Source organism: Hemiscyllium ocellatum, chromosome 33 (genome assembly GCF_020745735.1).
Source record: "Hemiscyllium ocellatum isolate sHemOce1 chromosome 33, sHemOce1.pat.X.cur, whole genome shotgun sequence".
NCBI classification, from domain to species: Eukaryota; Metazoa; Chordata; class Chondrichthyes; order Orectolobiformes; family Hemiscylliidae; genus Hemiscyllium; species Hemiscyllium ocellatum.
The window spans coordinates 19,230,813-19,249,884 of record NC_083433.1 but is presented as its reverse complement, the minus strand read 5'-3'; the positions used below and the strand labels follow the sequence as shown (position 1 = coordinate 19,249,884).

The window sequence follows — 19,072 nt, the reverse complement described above, 5'->3', positions numbered from 1 at the left end:
AGTTCAACCTGGATAGATGTGAAGTGATGCATTTTGGAAGGTCAAACTCAAATGCTGAATATAGGATTAAAGGCAGGATTTTTGGCAGTGTGGAGGAAAAGAGGGATCTTGGTGTGCAAGTACATAGATCCCTCACAGTTGCCACCCAAGTGGATAGGGTTGTTAAGAAAGCACATGGTGTTTTGGTTTTCATTAACAGAGGGATCGGGTGTAAGAGCCGCGAGGTTTTGCTACAGCTCTACAAGTCCCTGGTGAGACCACACTTGGAATATTGTGTCCAGTTCTGGTCACCCTACTATAGGAAAGATACAGAGGCTTAGGAGAGGGTGCAAAGAAGGTTTATCAGGATGCTGCCTGGACTGGAGGGCTTGTCTTAGGAAGAAAGGTTGACTAAACTCGGACTTTTCTTTCTAGAGAAAAGGAGGAAGAGAGGAGACCTGATCGAGGTGTACAAGATAATGAGAGGCATGGATAGAGTCAATAGCCTGAGACTTTTCCCCAGGGCAGGATTGACTGGTATGAGGGGATCATAGATATAAGATATTAGGAGGAAGGTATAGAGGAGACATGAGAGGAAGGTTCTTTACGCAGAGAGTTGTGAATACATGGAATGCGTTGCCAGCGGTGGTGGTGGAAGCAGAGTCAATAGGGTCATTTAAGTGACTGCTGGACATGCACATGGAGAGCAGTGAGTTGAGGGGTGTGTAGGTTAAGTTACTATATTTTACATTAGGATTAAGTCTCAGCACAACATTGTGGACCTCAGGGTCTGTTCTGTGCTGTACTTTTCTATGTTCTCTGTTCTAATACAGACTGAAGGGGGTTACAGAGATAGGGAGGGGGTGTAGGGGCTGAGGGGGTTACAGAGATAAGGAGGGGTTGTAGGGGCTGGAGGGGGTGACAGAGATAGGGAGGGATGTAGTGTCTGGAGGAGGTTACAGAGATAGGGAGGGGGTGTAGGGGCTGGAGGAGGTTACAGAGATAGGCTGGGGGAGTAGGGGCTGGAGGGGTTACACAAATCACAGGGAGTGTAGGGGCTGGAGGGGGATACAGAGATTGAGAAGGGTGTAGGGGCTGGAGGAAGTGATGGAGGTTGGGAGCAGTGAAACCGCAGAGAGATTTAGAGAAAAAAATCATTTTAAGGGGTTTCCGGAGTAGAATTGGCTGTGGTTCAATCTTAGCTGCCAATCCCTGGGATTCTCCCAGGCCCCTGGTGTCTCCCAGGCCCCTGGTGTCTCCCAGTCGTCCGGATTCTCCCAGTCACCCGGATTGTCCCAGGCCCCCAGATTCTAAGATTCAAGGAATTCTTAACAGAGCATTCCAAGAGAGGGTGGATTATCAATAAAACCTTGTGGAGATGTGGAATTCACACAATTTCCAATTTTTCCTTAGGTTTGGAAGAGGATAAAAAAGTTGGATCTGGGATGTCGGACGTGGTTCAGGATCCTAAACCCAAGCCAGCCGTTCCCATGAAACCATCAGCGATGGGATCCCAGCTCCTTGGCTACGTGGGAATCGACACCATCATTGAGCAAATGAGGCGGAAGACCATGAAGACTGGCTTTGACTTTAACATCATGGTCGTGGGTGAGAACTGAGATATTGTACTCTACACTGCCTTTAACCTTCCCCAAAGCTCCCTCTCTTTACCTGCTCATATGACAGAGGACAGAATTCCCGAAATTCTGCTAAGCCCTGGAGAGCATCCTCTGAACACAGTGAAGGCCATAAGCTACAGAGAGCTGTTCTATAAGGGAAGCAAACTCAGCAGAAGCTTTCGAATGGACTTAATGAAGAATGTAGGGCTATCAGGGAGAATCCGGATGACTGGGAGAATCCGGATGACTGGGAGAATCCAGGGGATCTGAGGCAAACCGGGGGACTGGGAGAATCCGGGGAGACTGGGGCAAACTGGGGAGACAGGAGAATCCAGGGGACTGGGAGAGTCCGGGGGAGCTGGGTAAATCCGGGAAATCGGGAGAATCCAGGGTGTGCTGGGAGAATCTGGGTGGACTGGGGCAAACTTGGGAGGCTGGGAGAATCCGGGAGAGCTGGGAGAGTCCAGGGGAGCTGGGAAAATCCAGGGGATGGGGAGAGTCCGGGGGAGCTGGGAGAATCTGGGGGCCTGGGAGAATCCAAGGGACTGAGAGAATCCAAGGGAACTGGGGCAAACTGGGAGAACTGGTGGCCTGGGAGAATCCAGGGGATCTGGGGCAAACTGGTGAGACTAGGAGAATCTGGAGGGGGCTGGGAGGATCCAGGGAGACTGGGGAAAACTGGGGTAACTGGGAGAATCCGGGGGGACTGGGAGAATCTGGGAGGACTGGGAGAATCCAGAGGGACTGGGAGAATCTGGGGGGACTGGGAGAATCCCGAGGGACTGGGAGAATCCGGGGGGACTGGGAGAATCCATGGGACTGGGAAAATCTGGGGGGGGACTGGGAGAATCCAGGGGAACTGGGAGAATCCGGAGAGACTGGGAGAATCCAGGGGGACTGGGGCAAACTGAGGGGCTAGGAGAATCCATGGGACTGGGAAAATCTGGGGGGCGCATGGGAGAATCCGGGGGGACTGGAGCAAACTGGAGTAACTGGGAGAATCCAGGGGATGGGGAGAATCCGGAGGGACTGGGGCAAACTGGGGGGACTGGGAGAACTGGGGTCCTGGGAGAATCCGGGGGACTGGGAAAAGCCAAGTGACTGGGAGAATCCGGGGGAACTGGGCCAAACTGGGGGGCCTGGGAAAAGCTGAGTGACTGGGAGAATCCGCAGGACTGAGAGATTCCGGGGGATTGGGCAAAGCCAAGGGACTGGGACAAACCAGCTTTGAAAGAGCTGGCACAGACACAATGGGTGGAATGGGCTCCTTTTGTGCTCCATTGTTCCGTGGGTCAACCTCTTTTATTGATTCATTTTTGTGCGTTGTGAGCGTCTCTGGGCTGGGTCCGGTACTTATTGCCCATCCCTAGTTGCCCCTTGAGAAGGTGGGGGTGAGCTGCCATCTTGAATCGCTGCAGTCCACCTGCGGTGGGTTGACCCTGAGGGAGGGAATTCCAGGATTCTGACCCAGTGACAGTAAAGAAACGGTGAGATATTTCCATGTCAGGATGGGGATGGGGCTTGGAGGGGAACTTGCAGGGGGGGTGATGTTCCCATGTACCTGCTTCCCCATGTCCTTCGAGATGGAAGTGGTCAAGGGTTTGGAAGGTGTTACCTGAGGATCTGTGGTGAATATCTGCAGTGCATCTTGGAGATGGTACACGCTGCTGCTACTGAGCGTCGGTGGGGGAGGGAGGGGATGTTTGTGGATGTGGTGTCAATCGAGTGGGCTGCTTTGTCCTGGATGGTGTTGAGCTTCTTGAGTATTCTTGGGGCTGCCCCCATTCAGGCAGGTGCAGAGTATTCCACCACACTCCTGACTTCATGAGTGAACAAGGGTAAAGTTGCAAGTTAGATTCAGATTGTGGAAACTTGATTAAGTGAAAAAAAAGGTTGTTATTGGTTAGTTGGATGAAAATAATGAGTAATCGGGTGTCCTTTAACACAACGTCTACCTCCATGGTGAGTTTCATTGCCTGATCGATGGACTTGGCATCAGAAGGGAGGGACATTTACTACAAACCCACTGACTCCCACAGTTACCAGGACGACACCTCCTCCCACCCTGCCTCCTGTAAAACGCCATCCTTTATTCCCCATCCCTCTGCCTCCACAGCATCTGTTCCCAATTCCATCTCAGAAAGTCCCAGATGGCTCCTTCCCACGTGGTCGACAATGCCCTCCAGCGCATCTCCTCCGTTTCCCACACCCCCACCCATGAACCCCACCCCTCCCAACGCAACAAGGACAGAACCCGCCCATCCCCAGTCCTCGCCTCACACCCACCAACCTCCACATCATCCTCTTCCACATCCACCACCTACAATCGGACCTCAACACCAGAGATATATATCCCTGCCCACCCCTATCTGCGTTCCGGAGAGACCATTCTCACCATGACTGCCTTGTCAGGTCCATGCCCCTCACCAGCCACACTCCACTCCTGACACCTTCCCCTGTCAACGCAGGAAGTGCAAAACCTGTGCCAACACATCCCCCCTCACGTCCATCTGAGGCCGTAAAGGATCCTTCCATATCCTCTAAGACTCTAATCGCCAGCATCTGCAGTCCTTACTTTCTATAACCGATTAGAAGGGAGGGACTCTTTTACAGTTAGTCATAGAGTCATAGAGATGTACAGCACGGAAACTGACCCTTCGGTCCAACACGTCCATGCTGACCAGATATCCCAACCCAATCTAGTCCCACCTGCCTGCACCCGGCCCATATCCCTCCAAACCCTTCCTATTCATATACCCATCCAAATGCTTCTTAAATGTTGCAATTGTACCAGCCTCCACTACTTCCTCTGGCAGCTCATTCCATACACGTACCATCCTCTGTGTGAAAATGTTGTCCCTTAGGTCTCTTTGATATCCTTCCCCTCTCACCCTAAACCTATCCCTGCTAGTTCTGCACTCCCACTTTGTCTATTTATCCTATCCATGCCCCTCATAATTTTATAAACCTCTATAAGGTCTCCCCTCAGCCTCTGCGCTCCAGGGAAAACAGCCCCAGCCTGTTTGGCCTCTCCCAATAGTTCAAATCCTCCAACCCTGGCAACATCCTTGTAAATCTTTTCTGAACCCTTTTAAGTTTCACAACATCTTTCCAATAGGAAGGAGACCAGAATTGCACGCAATATTCCAACAGTGCCCTAACCAATGTCCTGTACAGCCACAACATGACCTCCCAACTCCTGTACTCAATACTCTGACCAATAAAGGAAAGCATACCAAACGCCTTCTTCACTATCCTATCTACCTGCGACTCCACTTTCAAGGAGCTATGAACCTGCACTCCAAGGTCTCTTTGTTCAGCAACACTCCCTAGGACCTTACCATTAAGTGTATAAGTCCTGCTAAGATTTGCTTTCCCAAAATGCAGCACCTCGCATTTATCTGAATTAAACTCCATCTGCCACTTCTCAGCCCATTGGGTCATCTGGTCCAGATCCTGTTGTAATCTGAGGTAACCCTCTTCACTGTCCACTACACCTCCAATTTTGGTGTCATCTGCAAACTTACTAACTTCCCTCTTATGCTCGCATCCAAATCATTTATGTAAATGACAAAAAGTAGAGGACCCAGCACCGATCCTTGTGACACTCCACTGGTCACAGACCTCCAGTCTGACAATCAACTTTCCATCACCACACTCTGTCTTCTACCTTTGAGCCAGTTCTGTATCCAAATGGCAAGTTCTCCCTGTATTCCATAAGATCTAACCTTGCTAATCAGTCTCCCATGGGGAACCTTGTTGAACGCCTTACTGAAGTCCATATAGATCACATCTACTACTCTGCCCTCATCAATCCTATTTGTTACTTCTTCATAAAACTCAATCAAGTTTGTGAGACATGATTTCCCACGCACAAAACCATGCTGACTATCCCGAATCAGTCCTTGCCTTTCCAAATACATGTACATCCTGTCCCTCAGGATTCCCTCCAACAACTTACCCACCACCGAGGTCAGGCTCACTGGTCTATAGTTCCCTGGCTTGTCCTTACCACCCTTCTTAAACAGTGGCACCACTTTTGCCAACCTCCAGTCTTCTGGCACCTCACCTGTGACTATCGATGATACAAATATCTCAGCAAGAGGCTCAGCAATCACTTTTCTAGCTTCCCAGAGTTCTAGGGTACACCTGATCAGGTCCTGGGGATTTATCCACCTTTAACCGTTTCAAGACATCCAGCACTTCCTCCTCTGTAATCTGGACATTTTGCAAGATGTCACCATCTATTTCCCTACAGTCTATATCTTCCATATCCTTTTCCACAGTAAATACTGATGCAAAATATTCATTTAGTATCGCCCCCATTTTCTGCAGCTCCACACAAAGGCTGCCTTGCTGATCATTGAGGGGCCCTATTCTCTCCCTACTTACCCTTTTGTCCTTAATGTATTTGCAAAAACCCTTTGGATTCTCCTTAATTCTATTGCCAAAGCTATCTCATGTCCCCGTTTTGCCCTCCTGATTTCCCTCTTAAGTATACTCCTACTTTATACTCTTCTAAGGATTCACTCGATCTATCCTGTCTATACCCTACATATGCTTCCTTCTTTTTCTTAACCAAACCCTCAATTTCTTTAGTCATCCAGCATTCCTTATAGTTACCAGCCTTCCCTTTCACCCTGACAGGAATATACTTTCTCTGGATTCTTGTTATCTTATTCCTGAAGGCTTCCCATTTTCCAGCCGTCCCTTTACCTGCGAACATCTGCCTCCAATCAGCTTTTGAAAGTTCTTGCCTAATACCGTCAAAATTGGCCTTTCTCTAGCACCCCTCCCCACCCCAACCTTCGCCTTCATGACCCCCACCCTGTAAAAACCTGCCCCTCTGGTAAAGGAGCTCTCTTCCTATTGGTTGCTTCATCTGAGGTACAAATGTTTACATTACCCCTCATAACCTCAGAAACTGGGCACAGATATCAGGACATTGACGAATTTGACAGCCCAGACTCCCCATGGTGGAATTCTATTGTTCTGGAAGCCAAGCGGACAATTTTATTTGTAATTTTTTCATCTTGTTCACAACTGGAACCACAGAATGATTCGGGAATCGAGATCAATGCCTGGACCTCATTAAACTCTCTACAGTGTGGGAGCAGACTATTCAACCCATCATGTCCACACTACCCTCCTGAGAGCATCCCACCCAGACCCTATCCCCATAACCCTGGGTTTAAGCATGGCTAACCCACCTCACCTGCACATCGTTGGACTGTGGGAGGGATGCCCTTGCAGGTACAGTTGTTATCGGTCAGTTTGATGAAAATAATGAGTATTCGGATGTCCTTTAAGACAGCCTGTACCACTATAATAAGTTTCATTGCCTGGTCAATGGACTTAGGCCATAAGAATATAAGACATAGGAGTGGAAGTAAGGCCATTCGTCCCATCGAGCCCACTCCGCCATTCAATCATGGCTGATGGGCATTTCAACACCACTTACCCACACTCTCCCTGTATCCCTTAATTCCTTGTGAGATTAAGAATTTATCAATCTAACTTGGCATTAGGAAGAAAGCCAGTTCTCTTGTTATTTTGTACCCCCTCCTTCATGACCCCCACCCTATAAAACATGAGAATGCCACACAGACAGTCATCGAGGCTGGAATCGAACCCAGGTCCCTGGTGCCATGAGGCACAGTGCTAACCACTGAGCCACCATATTGTGCTTGTTTGTTTTAAGATTCCCTCAACTGTGGAAACAGGCCCTTCGGCCCAACAACTGACCCTTCGAAGAGTAACCCACCCAGACCCATTTCCCTCTGAATGATGCACCTAACACTACGGGCAATTTAGCACGGCCAATTCACCTGACCTGCACATCTTTGGATTGTGGGAGGAAATCCTCACAGACACAAGGACAACATGTAAACCCACACAGACAGTCACCTGAGACTGGAATCCAACCTGGGACCCTGGTGCTGTGAGGCAGCAGTGCTAACCACTGAGCCACCACGCCACCCCTAACCATTTTGACAGCATGGTCAATACTATCTCCTTCATCCTTCCTGTAAAAAATGAGGTCTGCAGATGCTGGAGATCACAGCTGAAAATGTGTTGCTGGTCAAAGCACAGCAGGCCAGGCAGCATCTCAGGAATAGAGAATTCGACGTTTCGAGCATAAGCCCTTCATCAGGAATGAGAGAGAGTAGCCAAGCAGGCTAAGATAAAAGGTAGGGAGGAGGGACTTGGGGGAGGGGCGATGGAGATGTGATAGGTGGAAGGAGGTCAAGGTGAGGGTGATAGGCCGGAGTGGGGTGGGGGCGGAGAGGTCAGGAAGAGGATTGCAGGTTAGGAGGGCGGTGCTGAGTCGAGGGAACCGACTGAGACAAGGTGGGGGGAGGGGAAATGAGGAAACTGGAGAAATCTGAATTCATCCCTTGTGGTTGGAGGGTTCCCAGGCGGAAGATGAGGCGCTCCTCCTCCAGCCGTCGTGTTGTTATGTTCTGCCGGTGGAGGAGTCCAAGGACCTGCATGTCCTCGGTGGAGTGGGAGGGAGAGTTAAAGTGTTGAGCCACGGGGTGGTTGGGTTGGTTGGTCCGGGCGTCCCTGAGGTGTTCTCTGAAGCGTTCCGCAAGTAAGCGGCCTGTCTCCCCAATATAGAGGAGGCCACATCGGGTGCAGCGGATGCAATAGATGATGTGTGTGGAGGTACAGGTGAACTTCCTTCATCCTTCCTCCAACATGTTTCACTTTTATCGATATTGGCATTCATTTGCAATCCGCTGTTTGTTTTTAAAATGCTAACCACCTAACGCCTGCTGTGTAGGTCAGAGCGGTTTGGGAAAATCAACGCTGGTGAACACATTGTTCAAATCTCAAGTCAGTCGGAAATCCTGCGGCAGGAATCGGGAAGAGAAGGTTCCTAAAACTGTGGAGATCCGAACAGTTAGTCACGGTGAGGTCACTTACAAACTATCCTTTCTCCCTAATTGCAAGCGCAGAAAGTAAACCGAGATGGAAAAACAAATGTTCAACATCTAACATTAGCTCAGGTCGGTTTGACCTGTGAATGTTGAGAATGGCAGGCACAAGGGGTGATGTTAACTGCTGGTCGGTAAAGCTATCCTTGAGAACCTGGCTGAACCATGTCTTATTCTGAAATCCCTGTAAAATCACAGTTTTGGAACGCTCTGCACTGCTTACTGATATTTTATTTCTGACTAGTTCTCAGAGTTTTTGAGAAGGCACTTGTTCTGGAAGAAGGCATCCCTAGTATCTTGCCACGGAACAGCAAACTTCACCAGCACGCTCTCTAATCCCAACAATCAGAAGCAATAAGATTTTCTATCATTTTGTTAACCTTCCTTCTGACTTGGGCCAGCACTGACAGTTGCATGTTTTTTGTTGTTGAAATACATTCTGTATTTCCCCGAGCAATCCAGGATTTCAGGTTCATATTTCCATCTTCCTATAAAAAGCAGGAATTACAAGTTGCCGGATATTCAGCACAGATACTTCTCAGATAAAAACTGCACTGAGCACTTTCTCAAGATGCTTTTTGTTGACAATCTCCACGAGCTTTACTTTCATAATGTGCGATGTTTGTGTGTGTATGTGTGTCTGAGTGTGTCTCTGTGAAAATGCATTGTGTGTGTGAGAGAGAGTGTGTGTGTGTGTGTGTGTGTGTGTGTGTGTGTGTGTGTGACAGTGTGTGTGTGTGTGTGTGTGTCTGTGTTTGAGAGAGGATGTGTGTTTGTATCTGTGAGAGGTTGCGTGTGCGTGAGAGTGTGTGTGTGAGAGAGTGTGTCTGTGTGAGACGGTGTGTGTGAGTGTGTGTGAGTGAATGAGTATGTGCGTAAGTGTGTGTGTGATTGTGTGTACATGTGTCAGAGTATGTGTCTATGTGTGTGTGGGTCAGTGTGTATGTGAAAGAGAGTTCGCGTGTGTGTGCCTGTATGAGTGTGTGTGTGTGTGTGAGGGAGTGTATGTATGTCTATGTATGGCTCTGTGTGTAAGAGTCTGTGTGTGGGGGGGATGTATGTGTGTCTGTTGTGAGTGTGTGTATTTGAGCGTGAATGTGTGTGTGAGAGAGTGTGTCTGTGTGAGTGTGAGATAGAATGTGTGTGTGAGGGAGAGTGTTTGTGTGTGTGTATGAGAGTGCATGGGTCTGTGTGTGTTTGTGTAAAAGACTGTTTGTGCACATGAGAGAGGTAGTATGTGTGAGTGTGCAAGTGTGCGAGTGTGTAATAGATTTGGGGTCAGGTGGCAGATGGTGCAGCCAATTAGTGTGTTGCCATGACAACAGATATCCAGCAATCCTGAAGAGTGATTGTGCTCAGTCAGGAAGAGGAATTCTGTTCAAATCACAGAAAACAAAAGAGATTCTGATACCTAGCGGAAAAACTACCTTCATTCATGATTTAACAATCACCTTCCCTTTCCCTGCTTCCATGGAAATAATCACAATATCTGAATTCATATGTAACTCTAATCTTCTTGATGTGATGAATCAACATTAGGTACCCACTCTAACTGTGTCAAACCTTACCGCAGGCTCTGTAATCTGACTGGTTATTAACCACAGCGTTCCCTATCCCGGTGCGCACTGATAATCTCCCTGGATATTAACCACAGCGTTCCCTATCCCGGTGCGCACTGATAATCTCCCTGGTTATTAACCACAGCGTTCCCTATCCCGGTGTGCACTGATAATCTCCCTGGTTATTAGCCACAGCGTTCCCTATCCCGGTGTGCACGGATAATCTCCCTGGTTATTAGCCACAGCGTTCCCTATCCCGGTGTACCCTGATAATCTCCCTGGTGATTAACCACAGCGTTCCCTATCCCGGTGTGCCCTGATAATCTCCCTGTTTATTAACCACAGCGTTCCCTATCCCGGTGTGCCCTGATAATCTCCCTGGTTATTAACCACAGCGTTCCCTATCCCGGTGTGCCCTGATAATCTCCCTGTTTATTAACCACAGCGTTCCCTATACCGGTGTGCACTGATAATCTCCCTGGTTATTAACCACGGCGTTCCCTATCCCGGTGTGCACTGATAATCTCCCTGGTGATTAACCACAGCGTTCCCTCTCCCGGTGTGCACTGATAATCTCCCTGGTTATTAACCACAGCGTTCCCTATCCCGGTGTGCCCTCATAATGTCCCTGGTTATTTACCACAGCGATCCCTATCCCGGTGTGCCCTGATAATCTCCCTGTTTTTTAACCACAGCGTTCCCTATCCCGGTGCACCCTGATAATCTCCCTGGTTATTAACCACAGCGTTCCCTATCCCGGTGTGCCCTGATAATGTCCCTGGTTATTTACCACAGCGTTCCCTATCCCGGTGTACCCTGATAATCTCCCTGTTTATTAACCACAGCGTTCCCTATCCCGGTGTGCCCTGATAATCTCCCTGTTTATTAACCACAGCGTTCCCTATCCCGGTGTGCACTGATAATGTCCCTGGTTATTTACTACAGCGTTCCCTATCCCGGTGTGCCCTGATAATCTCCCTGTTTATTAACCACAGCGTTCCCTATCCCGGTGCTCACGGATAATCTCCCTGGTTATTAACCACAGCGTTCCCTATCCCGGTGTGCACTGATAATCCTCCTGGTGATTAACCACGGCGTTCGTATCCCGGTGTGCACTGATAATCTCCCTGGTTATTAACCACAGCGTTCCCAATCCCGGTGTGCCCTGATAATCTCCCTGTTTATGAACCACAGCGTTCCCTATCCCGGTGTGCCCTGATAATCTCCCTGTTTATTAACCACAGCGTTCCCTATCCCGGTGCGCACGGATAATCTCCCTGGTTATTAACCACAGTGTTCCCTAACCCGGTGTGCACTGATAATCTCCCTGGTGATTAACCACAGCGTTCCCTATCCCGGTGCGCACTGATAATCTCACTGGTTATTAACCTCAGTGTTCCCTATCCCGGTGTGCCCTGATAATCTCCCTGGTTATTAACCACAGCGTTCCCTATCCCGGTGTGCCCTGATAATCTCCCTGGTTATTAACCACAGCGTTCCCTGTCCCGGTGTGCACTGATAATGTCCCTGGTTATTTACCACGGCGTTCCCTATCCCGGTGTGCACTGATAATCTCCCTGTTAATTAACCTCAGCGTTTCCTATCCCGGTGCGCATTGATAATCTCCCTGGTTATTTACCACAGCGTTCCCTATCCCGGTGTGCACTGATAATCTCCCTGGTGATTAACCACAGCGTTTCCTATCCCGGTGCGCATTGATAATCTCCCTGGTTATTAACCACAGCGTTCCCTATCCCGGTGTGCACTGATAATCTCCCTGGTTATTAACCACAGCGTTCCCTATCCCGGTGCGCATTGATAATCTCCCTGGTTATTAACCACAGCGTTCCCTATCCCGGTGTGCACTGATAATCTCCCTGGTTATTTACCACAGCGTTCCCTATACCGGTGCGCACTGATAATCTCCCTGGTTATTAACCACAGCATTCCCTATCCCGGTGTACACGGATAATTTCCCTGGTTATTAACCACAGCGTTCCCTATCCCGGTGTGCATTGATAATCTCCCTGTTTATTAACCACAGCGTTCCCTATCCCGGTGTGCACTGATAATCTCCCTGGTTATTAGCCACAGCGTTCCCTATCCCGGTGTGCACTGATAATGTCCCTGGTTATTTACCACAGCGTTCCCTATCCCGGTGTGCCCTGATAATCTCCCTGTTTATTAACCACAGCGTTCCCTATCCCGGTGCTCATGGATAATCTCCCTGGTTATTAACCACAGCGTTCCCTATCCCGGTGTGCACTGATAATCCTCCTGGTGATTAACCACGGCGTTCCTATCCCGGTGTGCACTGATAATCTCCCTGGTTATTAACCACAGCGTTCCCAATCCGGGTGTGCCCTGATAATCTCCCTGTTTATGAACCACAGCGTTCCCTATCCCGGTGTGCCCTGATAATCTCCCTGTTTATTAACCACAGCGTTCCCTATCCCGGTGCGCACGGATAATCTCCCTGGTTATTAACCACAGTGTTCCCTAACCCGGTGTGCACTGATAATCTCCCTGGTGATTAACCACAGCGTTCCCTATCACGGTGCGCACTGATAATCTCACTGGTTATTAACCTCAGTGTTCCCTATCCCGGTGTGCCCTGATAATCTCCCTGGTTATTAACCACAGCGTTCCCTATCCCGGTGTGCCCTGATAATCTCCCTGGTTATTAACCACAGCGTTCCCTGTCCCGGTGTGCACTGATAATGTCCCTGGTTATTTACCACGGCGTTCCCTATCCCGGTGTGCACTGATAATCTCCCTGTTAATTAACCTCAGCGTTTCCTATCCCGGTGCGCATTGATAATCTCCCTGGTTATTTACCACAGCGTTCCCTATCCCGGTGTGCACTGATAATCTCCCTGGTGATTAACCACAGCGTTTCCTATCCCGGTGCGCATTGATAATCTCCCTGGTTATTAACCACAGCGTTCCCTATCCCGGTGTGCACTGATAATCTCCCTGGTTATTAACCACAGCGTTCCCTATCCCGGTGCGCATTGATAATCTCCCTGGTTATTAACCACAGCGTTCCCTATCCCGGTGTGCCCTGATAATCTCCCTGGTTATTTACCACAGCGTTCCCTATACCGGTGCGCACTGATAATCTCCCTGGTTATTAACCACAGCATTCCCTATCCCGGTGTACACGGATAATTTCCCTGGTTATTAACCACAGCGTTCCCTATCCCGGTGTGCATTGATAATCTCCCTGTTTATTAACCACAGCGTTCCCTATCCCGGTGTGCACTGATAATCTCCCTGGTTATTAGCCACAGTGTTCCCTATCCCGGTGTACCCTGATAATCTCCCTGGTGATTAACCACAGCGTTCCCTATCCCGGTGTGCCCTGATAATCTCCCTGTTTATTAACCACAGCGTTCCCTATCCCGGTGTGCCCTGATAATCTCCCTGGTTATTAACCACAGCGTTCCCTATCCCGGTGTACCCTGATAATCTCCCTGTTTATTAACCACAGCGTTCCCTATCCCGGTGTGCCCTGATAATCTCCCTGGTTATTAACCACAGCGTTCCCTATCCCGGTGTACCCTGATAATCTCCCTGTTTATTAACCACAGCGTTCCCTATCCCAGTGTGCCCTGATAATCTCCCTGGTTATTTACCACAGCGTTCCCTATACCGGTGTGCACTGATAATCTCCCTGGTTATTAACCACGGCGTTCCCTATCCCGGTGTGCACTGATAATCTCCCTGGTGATTAACCACAGCGTTCCCTCACCCGGTGTGCACTGATAATCTCCCTGGTTATTAACCACAGCGTTCCCTATCCCGGTGTGCCCTGATAATGTCCCTGGTTATTTACCACAGCGATCCCTATCCCGGTGTGCCCTGATAATCTCCCTGTTTATTAACCACAGCATTCCCTATCCCGGTGCACCCTGATAATCTCCCTGGTTATTAACCACAGCGTTCCCTATCCCGGTGTGCCCTGATAATGTCCCTGGTTATTTACCACAGCGTTCCCTATCCCGGTGTACCCTGATAATCTCCCTGTTTATTAACCACAGCGTTCCCTATCCCGGTGTGCCCTGATAATCTCCCTGTTTATTAACCACAGCGTTCCCTATCCCGGTGTGCACTGATAATGTCCCTGGTTATTTACCACAGCGTTCCCTATCCCGGTGTGCCCTGATAATCTCCCTGTTTATTAACCACAGCGTTCCCTATCCCGGTGCTCACGGATAATCTCCCTGGTTATTAACCACAGCGTTCCCTATCCCGGTGTGCACTGATAATCCTCCTGGTGATTAACCACGGCGTTCCTATCCCGGTGTGCACTGATAATCTCCCTGGTTATTAACCACAGCGTTCCCAATCCCGGTGTGCCCTGATAATCTCCCTGTTTATGAACCACAGCGTTCCCTATCCCGGTGTGCCCTGATAATCTCCCTGTTTATTAACCACAGCGTTCCCTATCCCGGTGCGCACGGGTAATCTCCCTGGTTATTAACCACAGTGTTCCCTAACCCGGTGTGCACTGATAATCTCCCTGGTGATTAACCACAGCGTTCCCTATCCCGGTGCGCACTGATAATCTCACTGGTTATTAACCTCAGTGTTCCCTATCCCGGTGTGCCCTGATAATCTCCCTGGTTATTAACCACAGCGTTCCCTATCCCGGTGTGCCCTGATAATCTCCCTGGTTATTAACCACAGCGTTCCCTGTCCCGGTGTGCACGGATAATGTCCCTGGTTATTTACCACGGCGTTCCCTATCCCGGTGTGCACTGATAATCTCCCTGTTAATTAACCTCAGCGTTTCCTATCCCGGTGCGCATTGATAATCTCCCTGGTTATTTACCACAGCGTTCCCTATCCCGGTGTGCACTGATAATCTCCCTGGTGATTAACCACAGCGTTTCCTATCCCGGTGCGCATTGATAATCTCCCTGGTTATTAACCACAGCGTTCCCTATCCCGGTGTGCACTGATAATCTCCCTGGTTATTAACCACAGCGTTCCCTATCCCGGTGCGCATTGATAATCTCCCTGGTTATTAACCACAGCGTTCCCTATCCCGGTGTGCCCTGATAATCTCCCTGGTTATTTACCACAGCGTTCCCTATACCGGTGCGCACTGATAATCTCCCTGGTTATTAACCACAGCATTCCCTATCCCGGTGTACACGGATAATCTCCCTGGTTATTAACCACAGCGTTCCCAATCCCGGTGTGCCCTGATAATCTCCCTGTTTATGAACCACAGCGTTCCCTATCCCGGTGTGCCCTGATAATCTCCCTGTTTATTAACCACAGCGTTCCCTATCCCGGTGCGCACGGATAATCTCCCTGGTTATTAACCACAGTGTTCCCTAACCCGGTGTGCACTGATAATCTCCCTGGTGATTAACCACAGCGTTCCCTATCCCGGTGCGCACTGATAATCTCACTGGTTATTAACCTCAGTGTTCCCTATCCCGGTGTGCCCTCATAATCTCCCTGGTTATTAACCACAGCGTTCCCTATCCCGGTGTGCCCTGATAATCTCCCTGGTTATTAACCACAGCGTTCCCTGTCCCGGTGTGCACTGATAATCTCCCTGGTTATTAACCACGGCGTTCCCTATCCCGGTGTGCCCTGATAATCTCCCTGTTTATTAACCACAGCGTTCCCTATCCCGGTGTGCACTGATAATCTCCCTGGTTATTAACCACAGCGTTCCCTATCCCGGTGTACCCTGATAATCTCCCTGTTTATTAACCGCAGCGTTCCCTATCCCAGTGTGCCCTGATAATCTCCCTGGTTATTTACCACAGAGTTCCCTATGCCGGTGTGCACTGATAATCTCCCTGGTTATTAACCACGGCGTTCCCTATCCCGGTGTGCACTGATAATCTCCCTGGTGATTAACCACAGCGTTCCCTCACCCGGTGTGCACTGATAATCTCCCTGGTTATTAACCACAGCGTTCCCTATCCCGCTGTGCCCTGATAATGTCCCTGGTTATTTACCACAGCGATCCCTATCCCGGTGTGCCCTGATAATCTCCCTGTTTATTAACCACAGCGTTCCCTATCCCGGTGCACCCTGATAATCTCCCTGGTTATTAACCACAGCGTTCCCTATCCCGGTGTGCCCTGATAATGTCCCTGGTTATTTACCACAGCGTTCCCTATCCCGGTGTACCCTGATAATCTCCCTGTTTATTAACCACAGCGTTCCCTATCCCGGTGCGCATTGATAATCTCCCTGGTTATTAACCACAGCGTTCCCTATCCCGGTGTGCACTGATAATCTCCCTGGTTATTAACCACAGCGTTCCCTATCCCGGTGCGCATTGATAATCTCCCTGGTTATTAACCACAGCGTTCCCTATCCCGGTGTGCCCTGATAATCTCCCTGGTTATTTACCACAGCGTTCCCTATACCGGTGCGCACTGATAATCTCCCTGGTTATTAACCACAGCATTCCCTATCCCGGTGTACACGGATAATCTCCCTGGTTATTAACCACAGCGTTCCCAATCCCGGTGTGCCCTGATAATCTCCCTGTTTATGAACCACAGCGTTCCCTATCCCGGTGTGCCCTGATAATCTCCCTGTTTATTAACCACAGCGTTCCCTATCCCGGTGCGCACGGATAATCTCCCTGGTTATTAACCACAGTGTTCCCTAACCCGGTGTGCACTGATAATCTCCCTGGTGATTAACCACAGCGTTCCCTATCCCGGTGCGCACTGATAATCTCACTGGTTATTAACCTCAGTGTTCCCTATCCCGGTGTGCCCTGATAATCTCCCTGGTTATTAACCACAGCGTTCCCTATCCCGGTGTGCCCTGATAATCTCCCTGGTTATTAACCACAGCGTTCCCTGTCCCGGTGTGCACTGATAATGTCCCTGGTTATTTACCACGGCGTTCCCTATCCCGGTGTGCACTGATAATCTCCCTGTTAATTAACCTCAGCGTTTCCTATCCCGGTGCGCATTCACAATCTCCCTGGTTATTTACCACAGCGTTCCCTATCCCGGTGTGCACTGATAATCTCCCTGGTTATTAACCACGGCGTTCCCTATCCCGGTGTGCCCTGATAATCTCCCTGTTTATTAACCACAGCGTTCCCTATCCCGGTGTGCACTGATAATCTCCCTGGTTATTAACCACAGCGTTCCCTATCCCGGTGTACCCTGATAATCTCCCTGTTTATTAACCGCAGCGTTCCCTATCCCAGTGTGCCCTGATAATCTCCCTGGTTATTTACCACAGAGTTCCCTATACCGGTGTGCACTGATAATCTCCCTGGTTATTAACCACGGCGTTCCCTATCCCGGTGTGCACTGATAATCTCCCTGGTGATTAACCACAGCGTTCCCTCTCCCGGTGTGCACTGATAATCTCCCTGGTTATTAACCACAGCGTTCCCTATCCCGGTGTGCCCTGATAATGTCCCTGGTTATTTACCACAGCGATCCCTATCCCGGTGTGCCCTGATAATCTCCCTGTTTATTAACCACAGCGTTCCCTATCCCGGTGCACCCTGATAATCTCCCTGGTTATTAACCACAGCGTTCCCTATCCCGGTGTGCCCTGATAATGTCCCTGGTTATTTACCACAGCGTTCCCTATCCCGGTGTACCCTGATAATCTCCCTGTTTATTAACCACAGCGTTCCCTATCCCGGTGTGCCCTGATAATCTCCCTGTTTATTAACCACAGCGTTCCCTATCCCGGTGTGCACTGATAATGTCCCTGGTTATTTACCACAGCGTTCCCTATCCCGGTGTGCCCTGATAATCTCCCTGTTTATTAACCACAGCGTTCCCTATCCCGGTGCTCACGGATAATCTCCCTGGTTATTAACCACAGCGTTCCCTATCCCGGTGTGCACTGATAATCCTCCTGGTGATTAACCACGGCGTTCCTATCCCGGTGTGCACTGATAATCTCCCTGGTTATTAACCACAGCGTTCCCAATCCCGGTGTGCACTGATAATCTCCCTGTTTATGAACCACAGCGTTCCCTATCCCGGTGTGCACTGATAATCTCCCTGTTTATTAACCACAGCGTTCCCTATCCCGGTGCGCACGGATAATCTCCCTGGTTATTAACCACAGTGTTCCCTAACCCGGTGTGCACTGATACTCTCCCTGGTGATTAACCACAGCGTTCCCTATCCCGGTGCGCACTGATAATCTCACTGGTTATTAACCTCAGTGTTCCCTATCCCGGTGTGCCTTGATAATCTCCCTGGTTATTAACCACAGCGTTCCCTATCCCGGTGTGCCCTGATAATCTCCCTGGTTATTAACCACAGCGTTCCCTGTCCCGGTGTGCACTGATAATGTCCCTGGTTATTTACCACGGCGTTCCCTATCCCGGTGTGCACTGATAATCTCCCTGTTAATTAACCTCAGCGTTTCCTATCCCGGTGCGCATTGATAATCTCCCTGGTTATTTACCACAGCGTTCCCTATCCCGGTGTGCACTGATAATCTCCCTAGTGATGAACCACAGCGTTTCCTATCCCGGTGCGCATTGATAATCTCCCTGGTTATTAACCACAGCGTTCCCTATCCCGGTGTGCCCTGATAAATCCCTGGTTATTTACCACAGCGTTCCCTATACCGGTGCGCACTGATAATCTCCCTGGTTATTAACCACAGCATTCCCTATCCCGGTGTACACGGATAATTTCCCTGGTTATTAACCACAGCGTTCCCTATCCCGGTGTGCACTGATAATGTCCCTGGTTATTTACCACAGCGTTCCCTATCCCGGTGTGCCCTGATAATCTCCCTGTTTATTAACCACAGCGTTCCCTATCCCGGTGTGCCCTGATAATCTCCCTGGTTATTTACCACAGCGTTCCCTATCCCGGTGTGCCCTGATAATCTCCCTGGTTATTAACCACAGCGTTCCCTATCCCGGTGTTCCCTGATAATCTCCCTGGTTATTTATTACAGCGTTCCCTATCCCGGTGTGCACTGATAATCTCCC

At 49.6% G+C, this 19,072-nt stretch overlaps 1 protein-coding gene across 1 annotated transcript in view; it reads left to right on the top strand.

Moving 5' to 3' along the window:
- The first annotated feature begins 1,414 nt into the window (after window positions 1–1,414).
- Window positions 1,415–19,072, top strand: part of septin3 (septin 3) — an 84,116-nt gene continuing 66,458 nt past the window's right edge. The window contains exons 1-2 of the mRNA XM_060849233.1: window positions 1,415–1,587; window positions 8,386–8,514. Of these exons, the coding sequence (XP_060705216.1) occupies window positions 1,425–1,587; window positions 8,386–8,514 (292 nt within the window). The 5' untranslated portion in view covers window positions 1,415–1,424. The remainder of the gene's footprint in view (window positions 1,588–8,385; window positions 8,515–19,072) is intronic.